General features: G+C 49.8%; 2 protein-coding genes across 2 annotated transcripts; one reads left to right on the top strand and one right to left on the bottom strand.

The window, feature by feature from the left end:
- The first annotated feature begins 1,031 nt into the window (after nucleotides 1–1,031).
- LOC138730513 (omega-hydroxyceramide transacylase-like) lies at nucleotides 1,032–5,587 on the top strand. The gene is made up of 7 exons (XM_069875797.1): nucleotides 1,032–1,299; nucleotides 2,191–2,414; nucleotides 2,816–2,881; nucleotides 3,827–4,036; nucleotides 4,119–4,179; nucleotides 4,674–4,895; nucleotides 5,417–5,587. Exons 1-7 carry the CDS (start codon nucleotides 1,104–1,106, stop codon nucleotides 5,569–5,571), a joined length of 1,134 nt encoding a protein of 377 aa, XP_069731898.1. The 5' UTR covers nucleotides 1,032–1,103; the 3' UTR covers nucleotides 5,572–5,587.
- Nucleotides 5,588–10,319: 4,732 nt separating this feature from the next.
- LOC138730514 (omega-hydroxyceramide transacylase-like) lies at nucleotides 10,320–20,575 on the bottom strand. The gene is made up of 8 exons (XM_069875798.1): nucleotides 19,922–20,575; nucleotides 16,061–16,293; nucleotides 14,507–14,572; nucleotides 12,619–12,831; nucleotides 12,199–12,259; nucleotides 11,979–12,119; nucleotides 11,326–11,425; nucleotides 10,320–10,777 (listed from the first exon to the last, which is right to left on the bottom strand). Exons 1-8 carry the CDS (start codon nucleotides 20,121–20,123, stop codon nucleotides 10,663–10,665), a joined length of 1,131 nt encoding a protein of 376 aa, XP_069731899.1. The 5' UTR covers nucleotides 20,124–20,575; the 3' UTR covers nucleotides 10,320–10,662.
- Nucleotides 20,576–25,826: the final 5,251 nt, after the last annotated feature.

Here is a 25,826-nt window from a genome sequence, read left to right as displayed (position 1 = left end):
TGGAGAAGAAGAGGAGCAGCTGAGAGAGCTGGGGGTGTTTAGCCTGGAGAAGAGGAGGCTGAGGGGAGACCTCATTGCTCTCTGCAACTCCCTGAAAGGAGGTTGTGGAGAGGAGGGAGCTGGGCTCTTCTCCCAAGTGACAGGGGACAGGACGAGAGGGAATGGCCTCAAGCTCCACCAGGGGAGGTTCAGGCTGGACATTAGGAAAAAATTTTTCAGGGAAAGGGTGATTGGTCCCTGGCAGAGGCTGCCCAGGGAGGGGGTTGAGTCCCCTTCCCTGGAGGGGTTTAAGGGACGGGTGGACGAGGTGCTGAGGGACATGGTTTAGTGATTGATGGGAATGGTTGGACTCAGTGATCTGGTGGGTCCTTCCCAACCTGGTTGTTCTATGATTCTATAATTCTATGAAACCTCAGCCATTTAGGAGGCAGATTTAGTCGCTACCTAGACTCTGTATTTTTACCCCTTTGAAAGCAAACCCAAACCCTTAAGTTGTGAAACTATGAGAGCAGTTTGGGTTGTGATTTCTTTAGTAATTGGGTCACCTCCTCCAACTTTTCTGCTCCCTGGGATGGGGTTTCATAACCTGTTACAAATGGGGCAAGACAGTTTTGAGCAGCATCTTGCAAGACTTGTATTTCAGGGAGTATTTGCCAATTCCTACGCACTAGAGGCTGGAAACTTCACCTGGGACCTCAGGGTACCTCTAAAGCAGCCCACCAGCTTGGAGAAGCAGCTTTCCTCACTGAAGGGCTCACTTCTGAGGCCTTCTGGCTACTTCTGGGCTGCTTCCCCAGAACATGAGTGTGGCAGGTAGCCCTCTGCATCGCCTGGGTCTTCAGCAAACAAGTCCACACCTTAGGAGCATCTTGCAATGTAGTCGTTGTAATGAGAGGCCTTAGGTATTAAGACATCACACCATCCACTTCTGCCCACTGAATGTTTGGCTTAGAGATTCGGGTCAGAGAGATATAAACCAGCAAGAGCGTGGTCAGAAACAGGACCAGGCTGGGAACAGCCGCAGCAAAAGGAAAAAAAAACCTTCAAATCTGTCCTGGGCAGCAGGTTTCTTGTGGTTTGAGAGGTTGGTGTTAGCAGAAGTGATGAAGATAAGTGGAAATGAGGGAGGAACTTTCTCGATACTGTTTAGAGGCTGCAGTACCTTGATAGCATACGAAGCTGGAGTCTTAGCTGCTCTGAGGGAATTGTCACCTGACATACTGAAATCTGCATCCAGGATCTATGGGGCATCTTCAGGATCGATTGTAGCTACCTGTGGATTGTGTGACTGTGACATAGGTAAGGGCTGTGCACTTCCATTTATTCTGTCTCTAAAGTGATTGAATGTCTGGAAATTTTGGAGTTATGAAAGAACTTTGCTTTTATAATTATCCTTAATCATAGAATCAGAATCGTAGAATAGTTTGGGTTAGGAAGGACCTTAAAGATCATCTAGTTCTAATCCCCCTGCCATGGGCAGGGACACCTCCCACTGGATCAGGGGCTCCAAGCCCCACTCCCCACCTTCATGGTGAAGAAATTCTTCCTTATATCTAGTCTAATTAGTGGTTAATTCCTCAGAATGTTACTTCCTTGACTTCTTTTAGAGTGGAAGACATGGGTAAACTAACAAGCACAGAGAAAGTAGACTAAATATAGTTACTAAATAAGTCATTGCATCTTATTAATTTGAATTAATGGTAAGTATTTCTAATACAAAAAACAGAAGTGCCCTCACTAAATAGGCATTTGAGGTTGCTGGTAGATTCTCAAAACACAGAGGGTTAAAATAATATTGAGTATGGAGAAGATCAGTGTTGCTGTTACCTAAAATAAAGTTGTAGCCGCAGAGCTGAGAAATACGTCAGGGGACAGAGATGCAGAGCCAATGAGACAAAATGTTACACAAGTTCTTTCTGTCAATTTTCTCCCATATCCCTCCACATTTTTAAGACGTCTTGTGGAGGAAATGGAGAGAACGGGAAAAGAAAACAAAATATTTCTGCTACCTGCAATATGGAAGGAAAATTTGAGTCCACTCATGAGAGCATCAGCCCTAATGAGAATAATGGCTTTCTATGAGCATTTACCAGCCTGGTAAAATGCCCCTTTATGAGGTGAAAATGTAGCCCAGAAAGTACCTAAATAATAATATAAGGGATGTGGAATGATTGCTTTACTTTTCTTTAGAGGAAGTGAGGGAGTCTTTCTTCCATCATATGAAACAGTCTTTCTGGGTGGGGCTTCTTGGAGGAGGAAAAGCCATGAAAATCTTAAAGGATGTCTTAAACAAACATCTGCCCACCAATGCCCACCAGCTGGTATCTGGCAAGCTGCACATTATCGTCACCCGCGTGCACGACTGGAGAAGTGTGACGGTTTCAGAGTTTACCTCGAAGGAGGATCTCATTGAGGTGAGAGCATTCCTGGGACTTCACGATGGTCCATGCCACAACTTCTGTCCTGACTACCCTCTGAAGCCAAACAGGGTCACAAGCTGAAAATGATAAAAATCCAGCCCTGCTGGCTGAATAATCTACAGGACCTGAGCACGCAGGGAACAAAACGAGGTATTTCACAGGTTACCTTCCTACATCTCCAGCCCTAGCTGTGGGTATGGGACATGCTCTGGTCCACAACAGTCAGTGGTGCCAACAACCCAGGTGGGAGTCCCCAGTTTGGCATTCACAGATGAGCCACCATTCCCCAAGGCAACGGGTGTTTGTGGCTCTTTGCTCACCTCATAGATTCATAGAATAACCAGGTTGGAACAGACCCACTGGATAATCGAGTGTGTTTTCCATCTCACCCCCAGGCCGTGATGTGCAGCTGCTTCATCCCAGTGTTCTTTGGGTTTTTCCCTCCTGTGTACCGTGGGGTGGTGAGTAGCCTTGTGGTCTGGAGACCCCATTCTGGGTCAGGCTAAGGGCCCATCTGGCCTGTGTCAGCATTAAGCATGTCTATGCCTGTATTTGCTACCGAAGTTTCTTGGTGCTGTGTTCACACAGTGCCTGCAGAGGGAAGAATTGAACCCAGGTGCCCCACAACCTGACCTCACTGCAAACAGAACTGACCTTAGAACCATAGAATCACTAAGGTTGGAAAAGCCTTCTAAGTTCATCCAGTCCAACCATCAGCCTAACACCACTGTGCCTGTGGAACCATGTCCTGAAGTGCCACAGCTACGTGGATTTTGAAGTTCTCCAGGGATGGAGGTTCCACCACTGCCCTAGGCAGCCTCTTTCAGTGCTTCATCACTCGCACAAGTGCCCAATCTTACCCCATCCATGGGGTTAGAATCATAGAATAACCAGGTTGAAAGAGACCCACTGGATCATTGAGTCCAACCATTCCCATCAATCACTTAACCATGTCCCTCAGCACCTCATCCACCCGTCCCTTAAACCCCTCCACGGAAGGTGACTCAACCCCCTCCCTGGGCAGCCTCTGCCAGTGCCCAATGACCCTTTCCATGAAAAATTTTTTCCTAATGTCCAGCCTGAACCTCCCTGGTGGAGCTTGAGGCCATTCCCTCTTGTCCTGTCCCCTGTCACTTGGGAGAAGAGACAGGGAAGTCAGCTCGACTCCTTTCTGCTGCACTTTTCCCAAATTGCACTAAAGAGTAATTTTGCTGCTGGAAGGGACGGGGTGGTGCGTGTAGATCTGGAGCACATGAGAAAGTGCTCCCTGGAAGGGGTTCTGTAGCTGCAGGACAGTCTAGTTTAGACATTTGGGTCGGGCAGAAACCCCAAATGCATGTACATGTGACACAGCAGACTTCTCTCAGAAAGGAGGAAGGCTCAAGGTTTCTTGTTTTCTCTCCTAGCGTTACATGGATGGGGAACTCGGCATGTGGCGAGCCAACTTTGTGTCCCAGACCACCATCACCGTGTCTGGTTTCGGGGGCGAATACGATATCTGCCCCAGAGATTGCTCAGCTGCCTTCTTCACTTTCCAAATCTCTGACTGCATTTTACACATAACGAAAAAAAACATCCGCCGCTTCATGTTTATTTTTCGGCTTCCCACAAATGAAGTGAGCTACTTCTTCAGGTACCCCGACCCGTGGTGCCCCTGTAGCTGGCCCACCTGCCCTAACTGCCGTCTTTCCTCTACAGGTTATAGACCAGTTTTATACCCATGGCTACCAGGACACAGTCTCCTTCTTAAAAAGACTGAGTAAGTGATTTTGAGCGAGGAACAGGTAGGTCAGGTGCTTCTCTTGCCACGTCGGTTTGCTGACAGGTAGTAAAAGATTCTGCTGGTGCATCTAGAGTGACCAGGGCAGAGAGATCCCTGCATCCCTGGCATTGCCAGGATTAGTTGAGTCCCATCCTCTCTCAGGTCTTTCCTGAAGCTCCCTGTTCACCCCTTTCCCTTCGATGATGTTAGATCCCCTCTTCTCTGCCACACTGGGCATCTAGAACTTTCCAACGAATGCACATCCCCAGGACCCAGACAGAAGAAGCGCTCAGGTGCCCAGTGTGATCTTAGACTGACAACCCAGTGATGCACAAAGCAGCAATACTTGATCCCTGACCAGATCTCCGATTAGCCATGCACTGTAGTCATCTCTCCCCCTCATTTTCCAGTCAGCTTCAGTCATGCCTTACATTGCTGGAGACCAGATAGTTGAACAACAAGCAGCAAGAGCTGGATTCTCTTTCCACCAGGTGAATTTGGTATAAATTACCTTGATGAGGACTGCATGCTTTCGTTGGCTAATAAATCATGTCGGAAAGGTGAAAGGACCCTGCACTGGAAGCCAGAGACGAGAGAACTTCACTCCAGAGCCACAAACTCTCAGGATGTCACCCCAAACAATCCAGACACCATTCAGGCAGCGTATGAAGAGGAAGATGAAGCCCCACAACACCTAATCCACCGTCAGAAAGGTAGAGGACCAACTCTTTCTTTACCCCATCAGCTTTAATTAGTTAAATAACACTTGCCCAGAGGCTGGTTGGGCTTTTACAGGCTGTGGCAGGTGAGAACATCAGGAATGGGAGAGAATGCCCTCTTGGGTCAGTGGTTATTAGTGAAGTCTCATGCTGAACTTGTTTTGAGTGACACTTGAGGACTTAAACTACGGTCAGGTCAGGAGGGCTCTTTGGAGAAGTAGCTCTTTCTGTGAAGAAAGCCATTTACTCCTTGTGCAAGGTAATAGCAGGGTCTGCCCACGCATCATTTCATTAAGGGTGAGAGAAGGAACGGTGTCTCAGTGGTCAGAGCTGGGTTTGCTGGGCCAGTCCAATCAATATTTCTGCTGTGGAAACACTTCAGAGCAAGAAAAGCTGCTTAGAGCTGTGGGTAAACCTCTGCCTGTATCATTTTTAAGCAACATCCGCCAGGTTTAAACCCAAAACTTCTAGTTTGCTGATAAACCTATGAAATATAATCCCTTCTCCCCTTTCAGTTTTGACACAGACAACTGGTGAACACTCAGCATCTGAGATTCCAGTTCCTCTTATTGTTTCTGGCAGAATACGAAGAAGGATGCACCAGAGTGCAGCGTTGCTTGCGATTTTATTATTTATTTTCTTTTTCTTTCTGAGCCTTTCAAAGTTTTAGAATTCATCAGCTTGGGAAAAAACACACCACTTTTCCAACGTGATTATGGTTTAAAATAATCAAAATAATATGTTGCAACATATATTAAAGAAAAAGTGAAAAAAAAAAAAGACCCAAATATTGTTCTGTTTATATCTAGGAGGACCACATCAAATGAGGACTATAAAGAACAAAGAACAGGGCTGTTACCATTCCAAATCTAAAACTAAGAGCATGGCAAACATAAAATGAAAGCAAAGAAGACCTTTCCATGGAAAACAAGCCAACTCTACCTATCAGAAGAGACCCGCTATAGAAATGCAGTATTAGGTTGTGCAATTGGCTTTCACGCTTGCTTTTTTAAAGGCTTCATCAGTACAGACTACGTGGAATTTTTGAAAACAACAGCATAGGAGACAGATTTCTTTGGGCTGGGCTATCAGGAGCCTTTTGGTCTCTGCTTTGCAGCTTCACCTGCAGAAGGAATCAAGACTCATTCGTCAGGCCAGAGAGCAACCAGGAGGTCAGTCAGGGCTCTCAGCCTCCAGAGGAGCAGCAGACAAGATTTTTCAGTTCTGGGAAGGAAAAGCCCTGATACTCTAGGCCAGGAAAAGGTTGCTTTACTGTTTATCTGTACAACACTATAATATTATTGATGTTACCACATAAGCAAGGGTATAAACCTGTAAACAACCCACACTTGGTTTCCCAAGTCACAATGTCTCCAGAGGGTGGCTGCTGCAGTAGAGCCTGCACACCAGCTAGGTTCAGGCTGGATTAGCTGGTTAACCACCACAAACATTTGCATTTTTATCCACATGCCTACCCAGACAGCTGCACTCTTCTTAACATCCAAACTAGAAGCAGAGTCTGGCATAAAGAACCTGCAGCCACAGCCAGGATTGCGCTCGTGTTTGTTTTAATTTGGCTCAGTGGCATGGATCAAGCTCCCCTTTCCAGTAGATCTGCAGTGGGATCCAGCTTTAGAGAAAACTCCTACTGTCTTGGGTTGGTCCCAAGCTCTTATTCTACCCCCTCAGGCTTCACATCTCTGCCAAGTTCAATGCAGACTAGGACAAGCAATAGGACACTAGTACAAGGGCAATATTTTAAGGGTATCAGAATCTGATGATCCTGTTACTGTCTAGGCAACAAGAGGGAGTGAAGCAGCCACAATCAGGTGTTTGAATCCAGTTTGCCTCACAAGAGCAGTCAGAAGTGCCTGTCAGATTGACCAATGTGGTTTTACTCCCTTTAGGGCCAGCTACAGGAGAGCAGTTTTGACCTCGTTGCTGCCCTTGGCCCCAGTTCATATTTTAAAGAGGGAAAGAGCAACTTGCAACACAGTCTGCTACCAAGATGAGCTGAAGAGGACACTGCAGCAACAATAACACAAGCAGGACCACAAGCCCATCTTATCCCCCACAGACCTCCACGACCCACCTTTAAAAGAGGCATTTGGGGCTGATGACAGGATCTACTGCAGCTGGTTTGAACTGGGTGCAGCTGAGGTTCCCAGCGTGCTTCTCTAGGGGTGAACAAGCTCCTCAAAGCCAAGAGATGCCAAACTTTGCCTCTATCCATTGCCTCTGGCAGCACCTCCTTTTGTCACCACCTCCAAGCTCACGCAGAGGAGACAGCATCAGCTGTATTTGCTTGAAGAGACGAGGGATTAATAAACCAAAAGACAGCTGATTTCAGTGATGACTCATTAAATACTTTCCTCTAGCAGGTCTCTGCAGCTTTGGAGTGGGAGTGTTCTGTGCTGTGACTGTTTTAGTTTGGATTTTCCCTGTCGGCTGTTTTTTGTTCAAATTCTCAAAGATTTACTAACTTTTTCTGGCAAAGCACCATGCCACACAGGGGCAGGTGGGATGCACTGGGGAGTTCGAACTATTCTCCTGTTTGTGTCTGAGGCTTGCAGATAAATTTAGTGGATTTGGGTGTCCAATTCTTATACAGGAATTTTCTTCTGAGGATTTCAAGTCCCATGTGGGTAGAAGTAGTGCCAGCACCTGAGGCTGACTGAAACGGTTCTATCCCACCTAGAGGTGGTGGTAATTGCTAAAGAGGCCAGGAACCTGGTGGAAGGGCTGTTGCAGAGGTGAGGCTGTCTGCCTGGAGTGAAAGCAGAACATGGAACTGCTGGAAGGGGTCTAAGGGAGGGCTATAAAGATGATCTGAGGAGTGGGATGCCCTCTGCTATGAGGACAGGCTGAGAGAGTTGGGGTTGTTTAGCCTGGAGATAGAGGAGGCTGAGGGGAGACCTTAGAGCAGCCTCCAGTGCTAAAAGGGGCTCCAGGAAAGCTGAGGAGGGACTTTTTACAAAGGCATGGAGTGATAGGGTGAGGGGGAATGGCTTTAAATTGGAAGGGGGAAGATTTAGATTAGATACTAGGAAGAAATTCTTCGCTATGAGGGTGGGGAGGCCCTGGAATGGGTTGCCCAGAGAAGTGGTGGCTGCCCCATCCCTGGAGATGTTCAAGGATAGGTTGGATGGGGCTTGGGCAACCTGATCTAGTGGGAGGTGTCCCTGCCCATGGCAGGGGGTGGAACTGGATGGTCTTTAAGGTCCCTTGCAGCCCCAAGCATTCTATGATGAAGTGCAGTGTGAGCAAAAGCAAGCACCAGGCTGGCTGGTCCTGCTCCTGCCCAGGGAGCAGTAGGAATCTCTGTGCCCTTTCCACTTTGATCTGTGGAGGGATCATAATCACAGTTTGGGAGCTGGTTTTGAGCAGCCTTGCTTTGGTGCAGGGGTTGAGAGATGTAACTCCATCCAGGATGGGAGGGGAGGTGGGAGCAGGTTTTGCTGGATGCAGTGTAAATGAGTATCCAGGTTTATTTTAGCAAGCACATTGCAGAGGAAATATTCCCAGGTTATTGATTTCAACCAGAGATAGCAGAATATTAATCTTTTGCTGAGCATTCATAGTTAATTTTGAAACTGTTTACATCAAGGCTGCCTTCAACTATTCCCCACGTTCACGCCTGCAGTCTCCAGGGCACTTTGGATGAATCTTCCCTCTGTACCATTTCCCTTTGTGCAATTAAACAAGCTGCTTATGCAAATAATCAGCTTGTGCTGTTGTGATCCAGGGAGATCATAAACAAACAAGGAGATGCTCAGCTGGGGTAAAGCCAACACAATGTACAAAAGCCTCCAATGTACAAAATATACTGGGGATGAGAAGAGAGCTGGCAGTTTGTTCTGTGTACAGACCAGCAACATGAGGTGTGTTTGCCTGAACCACAGTGAGTTCTAGAAGATCACATGGAAAGAAGTATTTGTCAAATGTCAGCTCTGCCAGTGCAAGAGGAGATGCAGCCTGCAAGAAAGTGGTATCTTGAAGTAGGGGGAGGTTAATCTTTAGGTTTCTTTATCCTTCTCCACAGCTGCAAATTCAAAGGGGTCCAAACGTGCTCCTGTCTCTTCTGGCAGGAGGAATCACAGAATGCTTTGAGTTAGAAGGGACCTTAAAGATCATCTCATTCCAACCCCTCCCACTGGATCAGACTGTCCAAAGCCCAAGCAACCTGGTCTTGAACACCTCCAGGGATGGGGCAGCCACATCCTCCTGGAGCAAGCCTCCAAGAGGGTGCGAGGCTCAAGAATAGGTCATTGGTAAAATAACTTCAAGAAACTGGCTAAAATGAGTTCCTGCCCAGTGTGATGCTCCCTAAGGCTTTTCCCTCTCTGTTTTCTCTTTGATGAATCTCACTGAAAAGTTTTTGAGTGGGAGGCAAGCACTTAAAATGTGATGTTTCCTGGCAAACTCCTGCCCTGTCGTCTGCATTAAAGCAGAGGGAGGGATGCTGTGGGAGATCAGCAAGTGGAGAAAGCTGGGGAAAGCAGCAGCTGGGCTGTGTGTGCACGCAAGGAAAGATGCCCAGTGTGCCCTGTGCAGACCGCAGTTCTGCCACGAGTTCAAGCAGGTCAGGCATCGGAGGGTAGGGGACTGCAGCAGCAGCCCTGGAAATAAAATCAGCCATTATCCCCAACAAAACAAACCCAAAATACTCCATAAAAATCCAGCCGCAATGCCGGTGTGTAAAACGAGCTCTGGTGGCACCCACCGCTTCTTGGGGCAGCAGAACCGCGTGGCATCAGAGACCCCCAGGGCCCATCCAGGATAATTACCTAAGAGAACAAGCTGGCGGTTAGTTGGGTCAGGGTCAACGATCCAACCAGGACCAGTAGCTCCAGGAACATTTGATCCTGAAGGGCTTTCTCATGGCTGAGGAATTGTGTAGCTGCCTGTGATATGAATGGGCTGGAGAACAGGCCTGATGAGGAGCGGCTGAGAGAGCTGGGGGTGTTTAGCCTGGAGAAGAGGAGGCTGAGGGGAGACCTCATTGCTCTCTCCAACTCCCTGAAAGGAGGTTGTGGAGAGGAGGGAGCTGGGCTCTTCTCCCAAGTGACAGGGGACAGGACGAGAGGGAATGGCCTCAAGCTCCACCAGGGGAGGTTCAGGCTGGACATTAGGAAAAAATTTTTCACAGAAAGGGTCACTGGGCCCTGGCAGAGGCTGCCCAGGGAGGGGCTTGAGTCCCCTTCCCTGGAGGGGTTTAAGGGACGGGTGGACGAGGTGCTGAGGGACATGGTTTAGTGATTGATGGGAATGGTTGGACTCGATGATCCAGTGGGTCTCTTCCGACCTGGTGATTCTAGAATTCTATGAAATCAGTCTGTGCAAAGCTCTGTGCCGGCTGCACGTGAAGTAACTTGCAAGCAGGCTTTCGGGGAGGCATGGCGTGAAAGCTTCCTGTGTGACAAGTTGAATGCCTTGTATCCTTCAGAGTTTAGAGTCAAAACACCTCTCAGGATCTTGAACATGCCAGATCTCCTGCTAGGACAGATCCCAGCAGATAAATGCTCTGGAACAGGAATATATTGCTGCGGGGAAGCAGCACTAAGCTAGTTCATAGCTTCTTTCAAATGCTGCTAAATAAGTAATATCACGGGGACAAAATTTAGCTATTTTTAATGTGGAGTACCCTAAATCTGGGATTTTTAGCCATGTTCAGCATTAGTGACCCACAGATGAGGTCCTTGGGGTTTCCCTGCTCTGCACCCTGCCCTCCCTCCGCTGAGGATTCGCATCCCCGAGCACCTCACCTCCTGGCTGCCGCTTTCTTAGGCAAACGAGGCACCATGGTTCTGAGGAGCTTCTGGAAAGGTTTTACCATGGAGCTGATACCCTCCAGCAACCCCCACAGCTTCTTCACCCTGCAAAACCAAAATAAGGCAGACTTTAATGACTGGTAAATACAGCAAAACAGGAGGGCATTAGTGGTAAATGCATGTTGTAATACTATTTTTCACAACCAAGGAATCCTATGCTTCCTGTGATAGGAATGGTTGGACTCAATGATCTGGTGGGTCTTTTCCTACCTGGTGATTCTATGATGTCCCTGCTAGCCATACCCACTCTCCTGGACAGCTTGCTTTCAGGGAATACCAAATCCTCCTGCAGAGGAGGGGTGTGTCATTGAGCTTATTTATGCAGTAGATGTGCATCAGCTCATGGTCTGTAGAAAGGGAGGGTCTCGCCACCAGCCCACGCTGCCCGGGGGTCTACTCCATGTGTTTCCCAAAGAGCTGCTTCTGAAGGATGCTATAACCCATTGCACATCGAGGCTGGGCTTGCAGAGGTGCCCGCGTGCCTCGTGCTGATCTCACGCCTTGTCCTTTCAGCTCTCTGGCCACTGCTGAAGGCACAGCCGCTGGTTTTTGTATCACTCCTAGCTTTGATGTCTCCATCAAGATGTTCTTACCCCTTCCTGACAAAAGCCGGCAGCCTGTATGGTTGCAACAGGACCTTTGAGAGTGGATCCTGCAGTCCAGTCACCTGCTCCTTCCTCCACAGAGCCAAGCCTACGTCCATGAATGACAACACAGAAGTAAATGAAGACCAGCTAATAGAAATAACCCAATGAATGCAACAATTCCTCTTGCCCAGCGACTCCTGCTGCAGCTCAAACTGTAGGTACATAGGAATGGTTGGACTCGGTGATCTGGTGGGTCTTTTCCAATTTGGTGATTCTTGGTGACTCTTTAAAAAGGGTCATTGGTCCCTGGCAGAGGCTGCCCAGGGAGGGGGTTGAGTCACCTTCCCTGGAGGGGTTTAAGGGATGGGTGGATGAGGTGCTGAGGGACATGGTTTAGTGATTGATGGGAATGGTTGGACTCGATGATCCGGTGGGTCTCTTCCAACCTGGTGATTCTATGATTCTATGATTCTATACTGGAGCCTAGGCTTGAGCCGCTCTTACAAAGCCTCTTTGTGAATGGCTACTGCAGATCTGGACATATTTACTATGATAAAGAACTGAATAATGTTTAAATAGGACGCTGCTCCTCTCAAAGAGCAGCCCTCAGTGACCCCAGCCATACTTAAAACCCGGGAGCAGTGTCCCAGATCTTCTACCTGGCAGGAAGCAAGGAGCCAGGCACTGTGGGACCCTTCTGCACAGGCCGGTGTAGATCCGTTCACAATGCGTGGAGTCGTTCTTCCCACACATGCTGGCGAAGCGGAAATTGCCGTCGAAGTAGTTGAAGCCAAAGGCATCTGTGAGAGATGGAAAGAAGGGGCTGATGTCTGCGCGTGTGTTTCCAGGCTGCCCTTCAGGTCTTGGGGTAACACTTACTGTTCCTGTACAGGAAAAGGGCAGTGTCCTGGTAGCCCTGGGAGAAAATGTCATTCAAGACCTGCAAGGAGAAACGCTTGAGGTCACTAAAGAACCCTCCATCCAAGCCCCAGCAGGATCTATCCAAGGCTGTTAGACCCTGGATGGTCCATCTGGGAAGGCAGCAAGCAGTTTGGTTTCCAACCTCTTTGTCATCCTTGGTAGGATGCCAAACCAAGGTGGACCTCATCTGAGGTTGGCCACCCCACTAGAAGCGTCCACCACAAAAAGCACAGCAAAAGAATGGGTACTGTCCCCTCCCCTTGAAATCTGATTAATTAATGATGGAGATTTTGCTGAACATCAAAGCTTGGGAAAGCAGGTCCAGCATTAATGTGTTTTAACTAAAACAAAGCTGGGAAGAAGATCTGGTGGGCTTACCATGGTGCTAGGTGGAAAGAGAGCATAGCTAATCCTGCAGAGGTTTTCTATGGAGATCTGAATGCTGCCATTGAAGATCTGGAAACAAAAGAAGATAGCGGGACAATCTCGTGGGCAGATATCGAGCTCTCCTGTGAACGGGGATACGGTGATCACGGCTTCCTCCAAGCTGGAAACAGGTTGCAGGCCGGTGAATCCTCCATCAACGTATCGCTGAGGGGAAGAGCAGAGCGAGGGTTGGCTCCGAGGATGTGTGTGAGGGAAGCACCACCAAGAGGAAACCGAGGAGCTGCAAAGGCGACGTCTCCTGCCATCAGCCAAGCCCAGCATATCCTCTCTTCCCACTTGCAACGACACCTCTTCCCACCCCCTTTTTCTTTATCCTGGCCTTTGCCAGCTTCTTCTGCTGCCCTGCCTGTGGCACCCAGCCAGCTCCTCGACCAGGGGCTGTAATCCACAGCGGTTATTAAAAGAGAAATATAATTATTTTAATTCGCTAAGCTTTGTCGAGTTGTTTTTGCATTCGTCAGCCAATTCAGACATTGCTGAATGTAGTGTTGTATAAATTTCAAGCCCTGAGCTCAAGCAGTAGGGCTCTCACATTTAATAATCGCCTGCAGATCCCTGGAGGATTACTCACTGGGCAAGGAAAATGTCATTTGCTGCATTCCGAAAGGAATCTGAATTTACCACCCACCTCAGTGGGGTTTGAGGTTGCAAGGACTGCAGTTGATCAAATTAAATGCTTGTGAAATAACAGTGCAGAGGAGCCCTATGCAGTGACTTTGTGGACTTTGTGGGCAAGCCCTGCTGTCCAGGGTAAGCTGGACATCTGACCTGACGGCCGGGTATGGACATCTGAGGACTAAATAGGCTCAGCTGGTGTGGAGCAACAAGAGGCAAGGGAAGATCCTAGCTCTATCCCAGCTGCAAATCTGATATCGTGGCTTTGTGGGCTTTGACAGAAGCAGGTCGTGATGCCATCAGTGCTCCGCGGTCCATCTGCACATGCTTCCTCACCATGCTGCTGTACTCCTCCTTCACCAAGGGTTAGCAATGAGCCAAACAAGCTGAACATTTTGAGTTCACTGTGGTGTTTCACAGACTGCAAATATGCACATGGTTGGGGGATGATCCTCCCATGATCTTTTGACATTTCAAAGAATCCCAGAATCATGGAATGGGTTGAGTTGGAAGGGACCTCAAAGCCCATCCAGTTCCAAGCCCTGCCATGGGCAGGGACACCTCCCACTGGATATGGGGCTCCAAGCCCCATCCAACCTGGCCTTGAACCCCTCCAGGGATGGGGCAGCCACCACTGCTCTGGGCAACCTGGGCCAGGGCCTCCCTACCCACACAGGAGAAAATGTCTTCCTAAGATCTCATCTCAATCTCTTCTCTCTCAGCTCAAAACCACTCTTCCTCATCCTACCCCTGCGCTCCCTGATCAAGAGCCCCTCCTCAGCTTTCCTGGAGCCCCTTTCAGTCCTGGAGGCTGCTCTAAGATTTCCCTGGAGCCTTCTCTTCTTACAGCCATGCAGGTCTGCAGCCAAGTGAATGGAGGCATCTGCACTGCAGACAGATCCTGCCCAGGATAACTGGATTGTGCATCCAAGTCCTGAGTGTGGGCATCCTCTCATTTCACTGTGGAGATCTGCAAGGCACAATCTAAGTCACCCAGGTCCTATTCCTAGCCAAAGCAGAAGAGCGCTCTCTAAACAGCAATTCCACCTTCAGAATAGGATGAATAAGCTGAAAAGCCTTATCCTCCTCCATTAACTAAAGAAGAAGCCTAGACATGTAAATCCCTCTCTGCTCAAGGGAATGGAAAGTTCAAACTCAAGAACATACTGCTGGGAGTGTATGTTTTACTGGAAATGTCACTCACCACGCCTCGGTAGGATGGAGGGATGAATCCACAGTAGATAGGAAGAAAGCAGCTGCAGAGGAGAGCCTGGGGAAGGAGAGGAAATGGAGAAGTAAATGTTCCTGTCAAAGTTCTCCTGAACAAAACCTATTGACTGAGTGCCTGCAAACTGAGGCTTGACAAATCATCTGCAGCCAGGCTGTCGCTACCACCTGGACTTTGCACTCAACTGTGTCAAGAGGAAAGATTTCATGAAGAGAAAAACATATCATTTCAACGAAATTAAATACTTCTCTTGAGAAGGACATAGCACTTCTTTTTTATCTTTATAGCTTCCAGCAATATTAGGCTTATATATCTATAGATCACTGTCCAAACACTGCCCTTTGGTGGTGGCAAGGTGAAGCTCTGAGGTTGTTTTCCACATCTGTGGGATTCTGGACAAACCCAAACCATCCTCACAATGCATTTTCATTCTGCTGAGATTTGTCAATGATAAAGTCATTTGCAATCATTTTCCACCAGTCTCATCTGCTGGAAACGAGCATCCTGGGTTCACTGAAGATGGGCACCACGAGGTGAACTCCAATATATCCATGGACTTGCAGGCTTCTACTGGCTCCCTGGGACAAGCAATCCCATGACCTCCTGGTCAGCTCTGTTAGGGTTGTACCCTGGGATTCCTTCCCCAGCAGCTGATTTAGTGCTTATTCAGCTGCTTATTGTCTCGCAGCACATATACTTTGTCCAGCTCTTTCCTCCCAGGAAAGTGCCGAGTCAATGAGGAAAACTACTGCTGGTGGGACTTGGCTGAGTAGAGTCCTGTCCAGAAAGCTGAGAGGTTGTGTTACCATCAACATAGCTCTTTGCCAAGTCATTAGCACTTATTGAAGTTACTTATTAAACTTACTAAGTTAAACTTATTAAAGCACTTATTAGCCTGGAGAAGAGGAGGCTGAGGGGAGACCTCATTGCTCTCTCCAACTACCTGAAAGGAGGTTGTGGAGAGGAGGGAGCTGGGCTCTTCTCCCAAGGGACAGGGGACAGGACGAGAGGGAATGGCCTCAAGCTCCGCCAGGGGAGGGTCAGGCTGGACATTAGGAAAAAATTTTTCCCAGAAAGGGTCATTGGGCAGTGGCAGAGGCTGCCCAGGGAGGGGGTTGAGTCCCCTTCCCTGGAGGGGTTTAAGGGACGGGTGGACGAGCTGCTGAGGGACATGGTTTAGTGATTGATAGGAATGGTTGGACTTGATGATCCGGTGGGTCTCTTCCAACCTGGTTATTCTATGATTCTATGATTCTTTAGCTGGTCAATGCGTCCACATCAGCTTTTTGCAGCTGGAAACAAACCTACTCTGTTAGCACTCTTTCCTCCTGCCTGGCTGATCCTAACAACATCTTCCTTCCTCCCTCCCTCCAAGCCTTGTGGAGCAATCTGAGGTGGGACCACCACCCTGGCAGAGCTTCCTGACCATCTCCCCATCTTGGGTGCAGATGAAGTCATTGATGCTTGGGTACCTGCAGCCCAAGCAGTAGGTAGAGATCTTCCTACAGCATCAGAGGAAGGTTCCTTCACCTGAATGAGCTCCTCCTTCGAGCTGAACTCGGAGGCCATGACGTTTTGGCCATCAGCCACCCGTGTGAGAGAGATGTGCAGCCGCCCCGACGCCAGCTGGTAGGAATCCTCAGGTAGCATCCGCTGTAAAACAGTCTTGATATTCGCCAGCAAGCTGCACTTGGGAGAGAGAGGGCCCAGGATGGTTTTCCTGACTTCGTTTGCCATGGCAAAGAAAAATTCCTTTAGGTCATCTGATGCAGAGAGAGGAGAGAGTGAAGATAGAGAGAGAGTCAATTTTCCTGCTGCCCTAACAGTTATAATTTTTTTTGTATTTTTAACGCTCCTCACCAATAAAGCCTCATGCAACCTGTGCATCACCCCAGGATGATCTGCAGCTTCAATGAGGGACATTGTGGCAGGACAGAAGAGGGGAGATCACCCCCATGATCATAGAATCATAGAATGGTTTGAGTTGGAAGGCACCTTGGAGATCATCTAATTTCAACACCCTTGCCACGGGCAGGGACGCCTCCCAGTAGATCAGGTTGCTCCCAGCCCCATCCAGTCTGGCCTCGGACACCTCCAGGGATGGGGCAGCCACCACTTCCCTAGGCAGCCTGTTCTAGGACAATGTATTGCTGAGTGTGACCCCGCTGGGGAAATCCTCATCTACACCAGAGACCTTTGGATCAAGATGTACCTGGCCGGGGAGTAGGGAAAGGTTCTGAAGAGCTCTGGGAAGGGGAACGCGAGTTCAGACCCTGAGTTATCTGTGCCAATGTGACTTGCACAACACATTCCTGCCTTCAACCTCAGATTTTGCATGTGGCCAACCCAAGGCTTCATGTTAGAGTTAGAGAGGCTCAAAGGTGAGGATGAGGAGCAGACACCCACCTCCTCTGCCAAGGGCGTTCCTGCAAGCCATCACCTCTGCTCCCATGTGCTGGGACTGCCTGATCACCTGAGCTCCTCCAGTGACCTCCCAGCCAGTGTTAATAGTCATTACATGTGTCTGCACGTCGCAGAAGATGGATTAAAGGAGCAGAGTTGCAAAGCCCCAGCTGAGGGCTCAGGAAGCATCATGTTTTAAAGGCTAGGCAGAGATGGGGAAAGAGGGGAGCAGAAAACCTCAGTCAGTCTGATCCTGAGGAGAGGGCTTGGTCCGTTTGCTGAAATGGGGAGGAAAACCCCACCTTGGGTGGTTAAACTCCTGCAGAAAAAAGCTGGTCTGGCTCTTCAATGCTGCCAAGAGTCATCCTTGTGCCTGCTTGGGCTCCTCGGGACCCTGCACCAGCACAAAGCTGCAAGAAGGCCAATGGCATCCTGGCTTGGATCAGAAACGGCATGGCCAGCAGATCCAGGGAGGTTCTTCTCCCTCTGGACACAGCACTGGGGAGACCAAACCTCGAATCCTGTGTTCAGTTCTGGGCCCCTCACCACAAGAAGGATGTTGAGGCTCTGGAGCGAGTCCAGAGAAGAGCAACGAAGCTGGTGAAGGGGCTGGAGAACAGGCCTTATGAGGAACGTCTGAGAGAGCTGGGGGTGTTTAGCCTGGAGAAGAGGAGGCTGAGGGGAGACCTCATTGCTCTCTCCAACTCCCTGAGAGGAGGTTGTGGAGAGGAGGGAGCTGGGCTCTTCTCCCAAGTGACAGGGGACAGGACGAGGGGGAATGGCCTCAAGCTCCACCAGGGGAGGTTCAGGCTGGACATCAGGAAAAAATTTTTCGTGGAAAGGGTGATTGGGCAGTGGCAGAGGCTGCCCAGGGAGGGGATTGAGTCCCCTTCCCTGGAGGGGTTTAAGGGACGGGTGGATGGGGTGCTGAGGGACATGGTTTAGTGTTTGATAGTAGTGGTTAGACTCAATGATCCAGTGGGTCTCTTCCAACCTGGTGATGCTATGATTCTATGATTGCTGTGGCACCAGGGCTTTGTAAGGGCAAAGGTTTCTGGGCTGTCTCGTGAGATTGCTTTAAAAGCGTGGACAGACAGACGGATTAGATGGAGTGTCCCAAAGGCAACCGGAGCAACACAGGTATTAGGAGGGGTTATAAATGATTGAGCGGATGTTCAGGCCATGTGGCGTGACGATTAATGCTTGGCAGGTTCACGCAGGGTCCTGGATGCTAGAAGAGATGGAAACACCCCAGGCAGGTGATGCACCCGTCGGGCACTGTCCGGCTGCTCTGTGTCCTCAAACTGGGGGAATTCCTGGAAAAACTGCCTGCAAGCCTGTGGGCAGGAGGTCAGAGCTGACCACAGCTCTGGGGGCTTTGGCTCTGGCTGGGGCTCTCACTCAGGCTGAGCGAGGGCTGACCCTAGCAGGCAATGCCATGACTGTCCCCACCTGCACCAGCCTGTGGTGATGAGCGTGGCCCAGGAGGTGACCTGTGGGGTGGCAGGGGACAGCCTGGCTCAGAGAGCTCAGAGCTCCTCACCCAGGGCAGGGCAGGGACAGGGAACACGACTGCAGCCACCCCATGGGCCACCCCATCAGGAGTCAAGCACACCTTTAACCCTCTTTTTGTTCCGGATAGGAATGGTTGGACTTGATGATCCAAGAGGTCTTTTCCAACCTGGTGGTTCTACGATTCTTTGTGCCGCATTCGTTTTCCTTATTAGAAACCCAACCAGAGTCAGGACTACCCAAAAGGTCTTTTCTTTCCCCTGGGGAAGGTGTTTTGGGCACAAGATCATCTCCACACCTCTAAGGGGATGGTGCCTACCACCCACGGTAGAGCAGCTCCCCATTTCAGCACTGATGCCCACAGCAAGAGCAGTTATCGTAACTGATAACTGATTTCTACCTGCTGGACCTCCCCAGCCTCATGCATCAAGCAGCATCAAGGATGAGAGGAGAAGGGTTTGGGGCCCTTGGTGATTTCTAGAGGACTTCATCCTCGTGTGGCAGAAAGGTTCCTTTCTATTTTGCTTAAATAAATAGGTCAAAGTTTTTATTGTTTTTAGCTCCAACAGAGCGGTTCTAGCATCCACCAGAGGTTCAAGCACTGCGTGTTTCCTCCTTGCTTTCTCCTTAATTACTTGGACCCTAAAACCCTTGCTCCTCCTAATGTAAATTGCATGAAGCAGGGCTTGGATCAGCCTTTGAAGGCTTAAATCTTGTGTACTCTTGTTTACACATGGACACTAATTGGAAATATGGAAGGATGTGATTTTTAAAAGTGGATTAACTGCTCTGAATTAATTCTACACATTGATGTTCTCAGGGCTAGGGGAGCTGTTTCCACATTGTCTAAAGAGGGTCAGAGTAAAACCCCTCTTGCAGCAATAAGAGAGACCCCAGTCCCAGGCTGGAGCGGGGACTGTTATTTCCCCAGACATGTCTACTGATAAACCCTAGAGCTTTTGCCAAGGAGAAGGATGCTCTGGAAATGGGAACAGCACCTTGCGCTGGACAGGTTGAGTGGGATAACCCAAAGGCACATGCAAACAGGGCTGTCAGCTCTGATGCCTTTGTGACTGCCACTCATGCCCCTTTGTAGCCAAGGATGCCAAGGAACCTGATCTATAAGGGACAAGGGGGCTTTATGTGGGTATATCCATCCACCGTGGCCACATGGACTTGCTTTGGGACACAGCACTCCCAATAAAATGCAGGTACATCCAGATTTACCCATGTGGCATCCGCCCACCCATGTGAGAGGACATTCAGAGAGTGACAACTGACTTTTCCACCTTACACCTCCCAGAATTGCCCCAGGGTGGCTATCAAAAATGACAACATCTGTTCTTTTATGCCTTGGGAATGGTAGGAATTGCACTAGGATCACATCCCCATCAGTGTTTTAAGGCATTAGCTTCTCTATTTCTATTTTGGAATAAAATATCAACAGTAAGGAAATCCAGGCAATAATTGTCTTACCGAGGCCGATGCCGCACACCACAGCGGCGGCGATGAGCGAGCCAGCAGATGACCCGTAGACCTTGCATGCTGACTTGAGGAGTTCAGGAGCCAGCTCCAGGAGGGACTGCACCACCCCGACCTGGTACAGGGCGAGAAAGCCACTGCCCGAAAAGGAGAGTGAGAAACGGGGGCTCGAACCCCGGGGATCCTCCTCAGCCATCTCGAGATCAAATTGGTGTATCCGACTCAATGTCTCGGGTTGTCCTTCTTCCCCAGGTGGACCTCAAGCTCTTGTCTCCTCTGCTTTCTCCAGGCTCATCCCTGGCTGTCGAGGAGTCCACAAGATGGATTTTCTGCGTCCTTTTGTGTCAGCTTCCCGAGGTGTTTGGATTCACGAGCTATTTTAATTGCTGCCTGTGCTAAAAACAGAAGTTTTCCCCTGATCAAAACAGCTCTTGTAATCCTCAGCCACAGCCAGCTCAGATGATTGGGGCTGAATGAAGGCTCCTCTTTTATACCAAGTGCCCCAGGAGCCCTCCTGGAGGTGGTCCCTGTGTTAATGTGCCGTCACACTTGGAAACATCCAGGTAAAATTTCCTCTGTGCTTCATGCTTTCCTCATCAAGCGTGTTTTCCTAAATAGGATTCTTCATCAATCCCAGCTTAGGCACAGCTCAGCATTGAGTGAGTAAAGACTTGTATAAGACACTTAAAGCCAGCGGGTGTTACACAAGGGGTGGATGCAGGGTATTACGGCTGGTTAGGCTTGGAAACATTCCTTGTGTTTCCTCCCTGTTGGAAGGGCTTCGTCCTTGCTTGACTCCCGGATATTCTTTGTGGGAGGGAAAACAAGGAGCTATGTTTGCTTTTCTCTTTTCCCGCAGCACTCTGGTCTCTGAGGACGCCCAGGATGCTCTCACCAGCAGGATGCCGGCAGCAGCATCTTGTTCCCCGAAGCTGGGATTCCTGAACCAAAGTCCAACCACCTTTGGGCTCTCTAAACATTAAGAAGAAATTGTTTACGATGAGGGTGGGGAGGCCCTGGAACAGGTTACCCAGAGCAGCGGTGGCTGCCCCATCCCTGGAGGGGTTCAAGGCCAGGTTGGATGGGGCTTGGAGTCCCTGGTCCAGTGGGAGGTGTCCCTGCCTATGGCAGGGGTGGGACTGGATGGGTTTGAGGTCCCTTCCAACCCAAACAATTCCATGATTCTCTGATTTTCTCCTCATTAGCTGGGCAATAGTTGAAAAACAGGGAGAAACTCAGTATATTTCCACTCTCTCTTCAGCCTTAATAACCTAATTCAGCTGCCAACTAGCAGAATAAAATAGGCCGTTTTGAACAGATGTATTTATTAAATACTGATAATACTGTTTCACTTATGTTGTCCAAATAAATACAGGATGCCCGCCATGTAATGAATATTACATATGTTACAGGCAAGGTCATGTATAAGTATCTAACGTAGGCATGTGTATGGCAACAAGCTGAAGGAGAGAGCTTCCCTTCCCTGAACCAGCCTGGCCAGGAGACTGCAGAAAAACAGAGGATGGTCCCAGCATCCTGATGCAACCTTTGCACTGCTGTTTCACCCTAGATGTTCATCCATTTCTCCTTGGCTTCTCCAGCCATTGCTGGGTCCCCATAACAAGAGTTGTGTCCTGTGTGATACCTCAGGGCAGAGATTCCCACCTCCCTGTGCAAAATGTCCCTGGATTGAAGTTTCACTGGTCGCTGCCCGTCAGGAGTTAGAATCATAGAATCATAGAATAACCAGGTTGGAAGAGACCCATCAGATCACTGAGTCCAACCATTCCCATCAATCACTAAACCATGTCCCTCAGCACCTCATCCACCCGTCCCTTAAACACCTCCAGGGAAGGGGACTCAACCCCCTCCCTGGGCAGCCTCTGCCAGGGACCAATGACCCTTTCTGGGAAAAAATTTTTCCTAATGTCCAGCCTAAACCTCCCCTGGAGGAGCTTGAGGCCATTCCCTCTTGTCCTGTCCCCTGTCACTTGGGAGAAGAGCCCAGCTCCCTCCTCTCCACAACCTCCTTTCAGGGAGTTGGAGAGAGCAATGAGGTCTCCCCTCAGCCTCCTCTTCTCCAGGCTAAACACCCCCAGCTCTCTCAGCCGTTCCTCATCAGGCCTGTTCTCCAGCCCCTTCCCCAGCCTCGTTGCTCTTCTCTGGACTCGCTCCAGAGCCTCAACATCCTTCTAGTGGTGAGGGGCCCAGAACTGAACACAGGATTCGAGGAGCGGTCTCCCCAGTGCCGAGTCCAGAGGGAGAAGAACCTCCCTGGACCTGCTGGCCACGCCGTGTCTGATCCAAGCCAAGAGCTGAACTTTGCCCACAGCCGCCCAAGATAAATGTCACCTGGCACGGCCAAGTCCGTCTTTCACGGCTGCTGCCTCAACGACAGGACAAGCAAGAGCAAGTTGTCAGCTCAAAGATAGATTGAAGTGGGATTTAGACTGTCCTGAATGTGAACAACTGCTGGAATTAGGTCATTTGCATGTAACCACCTCCCACTGTAGATACACAACCTTACTGGATTCGGTCTTCTCGCTGCTTGTCTTTCCAGTATTTGATGTTGTTTTTACATTATCACCTTGCTGGGTGAGTCTCCCACATGCTCCAGCCTTTCTACCAGCCTTCTGATGATCTCTGAGCTTGGATCTGTGTGGTTTCTTAACACTGTCTCCTTCAGCCCTTGAGAAAGAAAATTCCTTCATTTAGAGGGCTTTCATCCAGCACTGGCAAACACCTGCAGGTAGAAGAAGGGCAAGACACGAAACTCTCACTGCAAATGGTCCAAACATGCAAGTGTGTGAGAAGTGCCTGAGTGTTTGCATGCTGGAAGGAATTGTTTCCACGTTCTCTGTGTGTTAAATCCGCTAATTATGTGTATCAGGCCCCTAGGGAATTCAACAGGCACTGCGTGAAGAGGCAGAGGATGTTCCTGCTCCACTCAGCATCTGCATCACTTTGGTCCGGCCCAGCTCCAGCTGCCAAGCTTTGGCAATGGTGTAAAAGACCCCAAGGGACCTGTCAGAACGTGGTCGTCAAGTGCACAGCACAAAGGCAGTTTCCTCGTAGAAGCTGGACTTGCTACAAAATGTGATGCTCCAGGAGCACCTCATAAGTGCAAAAACCCTGACCAAGCTGAGCCAGGAGATGTTCTCGCCCCCAGGTTCTCCTTTCATAGAATCATAGAATCATAGAATAACCAGGTTGGAAGAGACCCGCAGGATCATTGAGTCCAACCATTCCCATCAATCGCTAAACCATGTCCCTCAGCACCTCGTCCACCCGTCCCTTAAACCCCTCCAGGGAAGGTGACTCAACCCCCTCCCTGGGCAGCCTCTGCCACTGCCCAATGACCCTTTCTGGGAAAAATTTTTTCCTAATGTCCAGCCTGACACTCCCCTGGCGGAGCTTGAGGCCATTCCCTCTCGTCCTGTCCCCTGTCACTTGGGAGAAGAGCCCAGCTCCCTCCTCTCCACAACCTCCTTTCAGGGAGTTGAGCACCTTGTAATAATTTCTTACCTTGCAGCTGCCATGAAGCAACAAATTAAACGGGATTTTCCATTCCCAGAGCTGGATGGTGAGGGACTGTGTGTTGGCCATGGAAAAGCCATTATCCCTGCAAGAAGACAGGTGAGTAGCTCATGGGGACGCGCACGGTGATCACAAGAAGGTCCCCAACAAGGAGAAAGCCCAGCAGACAGCACAGCCACACACCAAGGCAAGGGAGGAGAGAGGCAGGGGACGCAAGGCCAGATAGACAAGAGGATGAGTGTCCCTGCACAGGGAAGGATAGGAGATATCTGACCTGGGAAGGGGAGGGCAGCATCCCAAAAGCCAGTAGCTCAGACCTACGAGGGCTTCACGGCATGCTCAGACATCCCAGGCTCCCCTTGAGATCCTCAAAGCCCAGGAGCGGACAGGCTCTGGGGACCCACCCTGGGGATCTGCACAGCCACATCCCAGCATTCCCGACAAATCAACCTGTCCTGCAATGAATTACAGGGGGTGCTTCTCAAGGGGGAGATAAAAAAATCTCACCCGCTGCAAGTACCGAGTCCCAGGGAGAGCATGCACAGGGACAACATCCTTCCTGGCCCTGTGCCATGCTCCCGTGAGATGAAACCTTGTCATCATCCTCTTAGTGACAGCGAATTTTGCATTAATTGGCTCATTAAGTGCCAGGCTGATTTTCTAAGCCGCCCTCCCCCCACCCGCCACTCAGCAAAGCAGGATTAGGGAGGACTAATGATTTGGGAGATGCAGGATCCAAGAAGCAGCCTAAGATGCTTTCAGGAGAAGCAGCCCCCCCTCCCACCGGCTCACGCTGAGCTCCAAGCAGGCAGGGGGCTGTGCAGGGTGCAGCAGAATCAGTGCCCAGATGGCCAGTGTCCGCGATCCCAGGGATTTTCAGGCGAGATGATTGCCTTAGCTGTTTGAAGCCACAGCAGGGCGTTTAGAGAAGGATGAAGCTAATACTGACAGTTGGAAACCGATCAAAACCTCAGGGCTAATAACTTGCCCTTCTTTAATGCCTTCTTAATATCTTCGTTGCCCACAGGCAATCAGGGTCTCAATTTTATAACCGAGAGATTCAGCCCAAGGGGCTGGAGTCGCTCACAAGAAAGGAGCTGAGCTCCAAAAGCCACCAGCCTTGGGATGCTGCACCAACGGCAGCAGTCGCTGCTTCCATCCTCATCCCATCGTGCCAGGCTGGAGCAGCATCCTGGCTTCAGGTGGGGTTATCTGGGACCAGGAGCCCAATGTGGCTGTGCAGAATTCTCTCCTTGTTTTCCCAGCTGCCCTGATGGGTTGGGAAATCCTGTGTTCAGTTGTGGGCCCCTCACCACAAGAAGGATGTTGAGGCTCTGGAGCGAGTCCAGAGAAGAGCAACGAAGCTGGTGAGGGGGCTGGAGAACAGGACTGATGAGGAACGGCTGAGAGAGCTGGGGGTGTTTAGCCTGGAGAAGAGGAGGCTGAGGGGAGACCTCATTGCTCTCTGCAACTCCCTGAGAGGAGGTTGTGGAGAGGAGGGAGCTGGGCTCTTCTCCCAAGGGACAGGGGACAGAACGAGAGGGAATGGCCTCAAGCTCCACCAGGGGAGGTTCAGGCTGGACATCAGGAATAAATTTTTCATGGAAAGGGTCATTGGGCAGTGGCAGAGGCTGCCCAGGGAGGGGGTTGAGTCCCCTTCCCTGGAGGGGTTTAAGGGACGGGTGGACGAGGTGCTGAGGGACACGGTTTAGTGATTGATGGGAATGGTTGGACTCAATGATCCAGTGGGTCTTTTCCAACCTGGTTATTCTATGATGCTATGATTCTGTGAAAGGTCCAGCAACTGCAGAAGGAGGATATCTCATTTAGCTGTGGCATTGGGAAAAGCACAGGAGAAGGAAATGGAGAGACAAGTTGTTTTTCTGACCATTTTATTGCCTGACAGGCACATTCCACATGCCAAGAGAAGATTACATCCTCCGGGAAGTCAGCAAGGAGACAAAACCCTCTTGTGCTTTGTGCAAATCCCAACCCACACCTGGCAGCGCGTGAGCTCAAATGCAAAGCAAATAGAGGCATCGCGTGATGCCACCACCACGTCCCAAGCACCAGCTTGCCCTATCCCAGTCACAGCCCCAGCCCAGTCCCACAGGCTCCAGGTAAGACAGGAACATCGTGACAGTTTGCAAACAAGCAAGAGCAATTTCAGTTTCTCCTGCAATAAAAGTCTCCCAGTTTGGTTCCCAGCCAAAGGGAAACACAGTGCTGGCGCTGTGCTTATTGCTGGCATCGCCAGGCAGGAGCCAGGAGTGGGATTTGATGTTTTTTACAGCCCTAATTATCATGTGTGAAATTAAAAAGAGGCTCTGCAAGGTATGCCCTCTCCTTGGGGTGATTCAAC

The sequence above is a fragment of the Phaenicophaeus curvirostris genome, chromosome 24 (genome assembly GCF_032191515.1).
Source record: "Phaenicophaeus curvirostris isolate KB17595 chromosome 24, BPBGC_Pcur_1.0, whole genome shotgun sequence".
Classification (NCBI taxonomy): Eukaryota; Metazoa; Chordata; class Aves; order Cuculiformes; family Cuculidae; genus Phaenicophaeus; species Phaenicophaeus curvirostris.
Note: the sequence above shows the minus strand (reverse complement) of the source record. Positions and strands in the feature narration are given on the sequence as shown.

Coding starts and splice junctions, on each gene's coding strand:
- LOC138730513 (XM_069875797.1), top strand. CDS start 1,104: ATGAAGATAAGTGGAAATGAGGGAGGAACTTTCTCGATACTGTTTAGA. Junction 1,300..2,190: donor ATTGTGTGACTGTGACATAG/GTAAGGGCTGTG, acceptor ACTTTTCTTTAG/AGGAAGTGAGGGAGTCTTTC. Junction 4,180..4,673: donor CTCCTTCTTAAAAAGACTGA/GTAAGTGATTTT, acceptor TCTTTCCACCAG/GTGAATTTGGTATAAATTAC.
- LOC138730514 (XM_069875798.1), bottom strand. CDS start 20,123: ATGGCTGAGGAGGATCCCCGGGGTTCGAGCCCCCGTTTCTCACTCTCC. Junction 14,573..16,060: donor CGAAGGAGGAGCTCATTCAG/GTGAAGGAACCT, acceptor CTCCTTCCCCAG/GCTCTCCTCTGCAGCTGCTT. Junction 12,120..12,198: donor CCTTTTCCTGTACAGGAACA/GTAAGTGTTACC, acceptor CATCTCTCACAG/ATGCCTTTGGCTTCAACTAC.